The sequence below is a fragment of the Chaetura pelagica genome, unplaced genomic scaffold, assembly GCF_000747805.2.
Source record: "Chaetura pelagica isolate M959 unplaced genomic scaffold, ChaPel_1.0 scaffold704, whole genome shotgun sequence".
Classification (NCBI taxonomy): Eukaryota; Metazoa; Chordata; class Aves; order Apodiformes; family Apodidae; genus Chaetura; species Chaetura pelagica.
The window spans coordinates 304965-307116 of NW_009952994.1; the positions used below are offsets into that span (position 1 = coordinate 304965).

The 2152-nt window shown below is 63.9% G+C and overlaps 1 protein-coding gene across 1 annotated transcript in view; it reads left to right on the plus strand.

Moving 5' to 3' along the window:
* The window catches only part of RHBDF2 (rhomboid 5 homolog 2 (Drosophila)), a 9070-nt gene that overhangs the window by 4286 nt on the left and 2632 nt on the right, over positions 1 to 2152 (plus strand). Inside the window, 5 exon segments of the mRNA XM_009996561.1 lie at positions 266 to 465; positions 609 to 720; positions 1214 to 1288; positions 1695 to 1856; positions 1974 to 2089. Of these exon segments, the coding sequence (XP_009994863.1) occupies positions 266 to 465; positions 609 to 720; positions 1214 to 1288; positions 1695 to 1856; positions 1974 to 2089 (665 nt within the window).

Sequence of the window (2152 nt, forward strand, 5' to 3'; positions counted from 1 at the left end):
CCCCCCGTGAGTCCCAGCCCTCCGTGGGTGCTGCCCCTGAGGCTGCCCAGGTCCCCTGCTGCAGTCAGGACAGCATCCCCAGCTGCCCCTTAGCTGTGGAGCACCAGATGCTTCCAGCCTGCTCCCAGGAGCCTGAAGCCAAAAGCTTCCCTTAAGACTTCATCCCAAGCATCCTCTGGCCTGCCCCAGCTCTGGGGTGCAGCCGTGGGGTTGCCCAAGGGGGATTTTTCAGCTGGTGGGGTTCTCCTCTCTCTGCAGGCGGGAGGGCACCCGGCTGCCCTCGGCCCCCGGCGGCCCGGCCACGCGGCGGGGCAGGCGCATCGCGTCCAAGGTCAAGCACTTCGCCTTCGACCGCAAGAAACGCTACTACGGGCTGGGGGTGGTGGGCAAGTGGCTGAACAGGACGTACCGTCGCAGCCTCAGCAGCATTGTGCAGTCCCAGCTGGAGATCACCGACAGCCACCGGTGAGGGGAAACCCCCGAGACAGGCACGGGGCTCCCATTAACTCAGATGCGTGTCCCCCTCGATGGTTTGGGGGGAACTGCAGTTTCCCCTGTGCTCGGGGGCCCTTAAGCTGCTCAGGTTTTTTAGGTCCTTTCTTCCTCAGGCCATATTTCACCTACTGGATCACCTTTGTCCACATCCTCATCACCTTGCTGGTCATCGGCACCTACGGCATCGCCCCCATCGGCTTCGCCCAGCACGTGACGACAGAGTTAGTAAGTTTAAGAGCTACTGGCCAGGGTTGTCCCCTCCCAGCTCTGTGGTGAAATGTCTGGCTCTGAAATGGCACCAGCTGGCTGCCGAGGAAAGGAAAGGCTGGTGTCTGGGGGGTGCCTTCAACACCTCAGAGAGGTGATCTTCCCACTGGGGTTAATTCTTGGAACCTGCAGCCAGCTGGAACCAGGCATCCATCTTCCTGGGGGGACCGTGAGCAAGTGTCCCAGCTTTTGTCCTCCCTGTGAGGGCTTGGAGCATCTTGGGTGCTGCTGGGTGCTGCTGCTTGAGAGGCTCCATGAAGTAGCTGGGGCAGGGGGTCCATTGCAGGACTTTGTGGGCTGGGAGCAGAGCTGCTCTTCCTCCCAGGCTCTGGTGGGACCCAGCAGCCCTCCCCCTTGGCCAAAGGGGGCTGCTTAGCCCCCTACAAGCAGAGGGAGAGTGGGCTGCATCACCAGCCCCTTCTGTGGAAGCTGACCCTGGCCTGGCTTGCAGGTGCTGAGGAACAAGGGTGTCTATGAGAGTGTCAAGTACATCCAGCAGGAAAACTTCTGGATTGGGCCCAGTTCGGTAAGGGCCCTGCTGGAACACTGCCCCTCACCCCCAGCCTGGGGCTCTGCCCTTTGCCCACCTCTGCTCCCACTGCCCTGGCCAGGGGTGTACCCAGGGAGTGCTCCTATCCCCGGGGAGAGCTTGAGTCCTCCCAGCCTGCTGCTCCCATCCCTCTGGGACCTGCTGCCCAGTCCCAGCCTGGGCTGAGGGCTCCGTGGTGTGTCCCAGAGCTGCAGCTCTGTCACCATGGGATGGTTGGGAGACATCCCATCTCCTCCCTGCCCACCTGCCCCCACTGAAGTACTGGAGACTCTGGGCCACCATCTGCAGGGACCTCCTGCCCCCGCTGAACTCTACCTGGGGGCAACTAAAGATGGGGGGGGGTGGGCACAGAGCATCTTCTGGACTGGCATTTCCTTCCCAGATCGACCTGATCCACCTGGGAGCCAAGTTCTCCCCCTGCATCCGGAAGGACAGGCAGGTGGAGAGGCTGATCCACCGGGAGCGGGCCCGGGAGCGCGGCTCCGGCTGCTGCGTCCAGAACGACAACTCCGGCTGCATCCAGACCCTGCCGCAGGACTGCTCGGTGCGCGCCAGCCCTGGGAGCTGCCGGGGCTCCCTGGGGAAAAGCGGGGTGGCCGGGAACCATCTCTGCTCTGGGGTCAGGGTGGGGTGTTTACTGCTGTCTCCTTGCCCTCTCCAGGAGACGCTGGCGACGTTCATCAAGTGGCCGGGCAGCAACGCGCCCGCCCTGGGCGCGGGTGGGAAGCGGACATCGGGGGCCGTGTGTCACCAGGACCCCAGGTAGGAGGGGTGGCACAGTCACCCAGCTGCGTGCAAGTGAGGGATGTGCTGGGGGGGGCCCAGCCTGTCCCCCCGCCC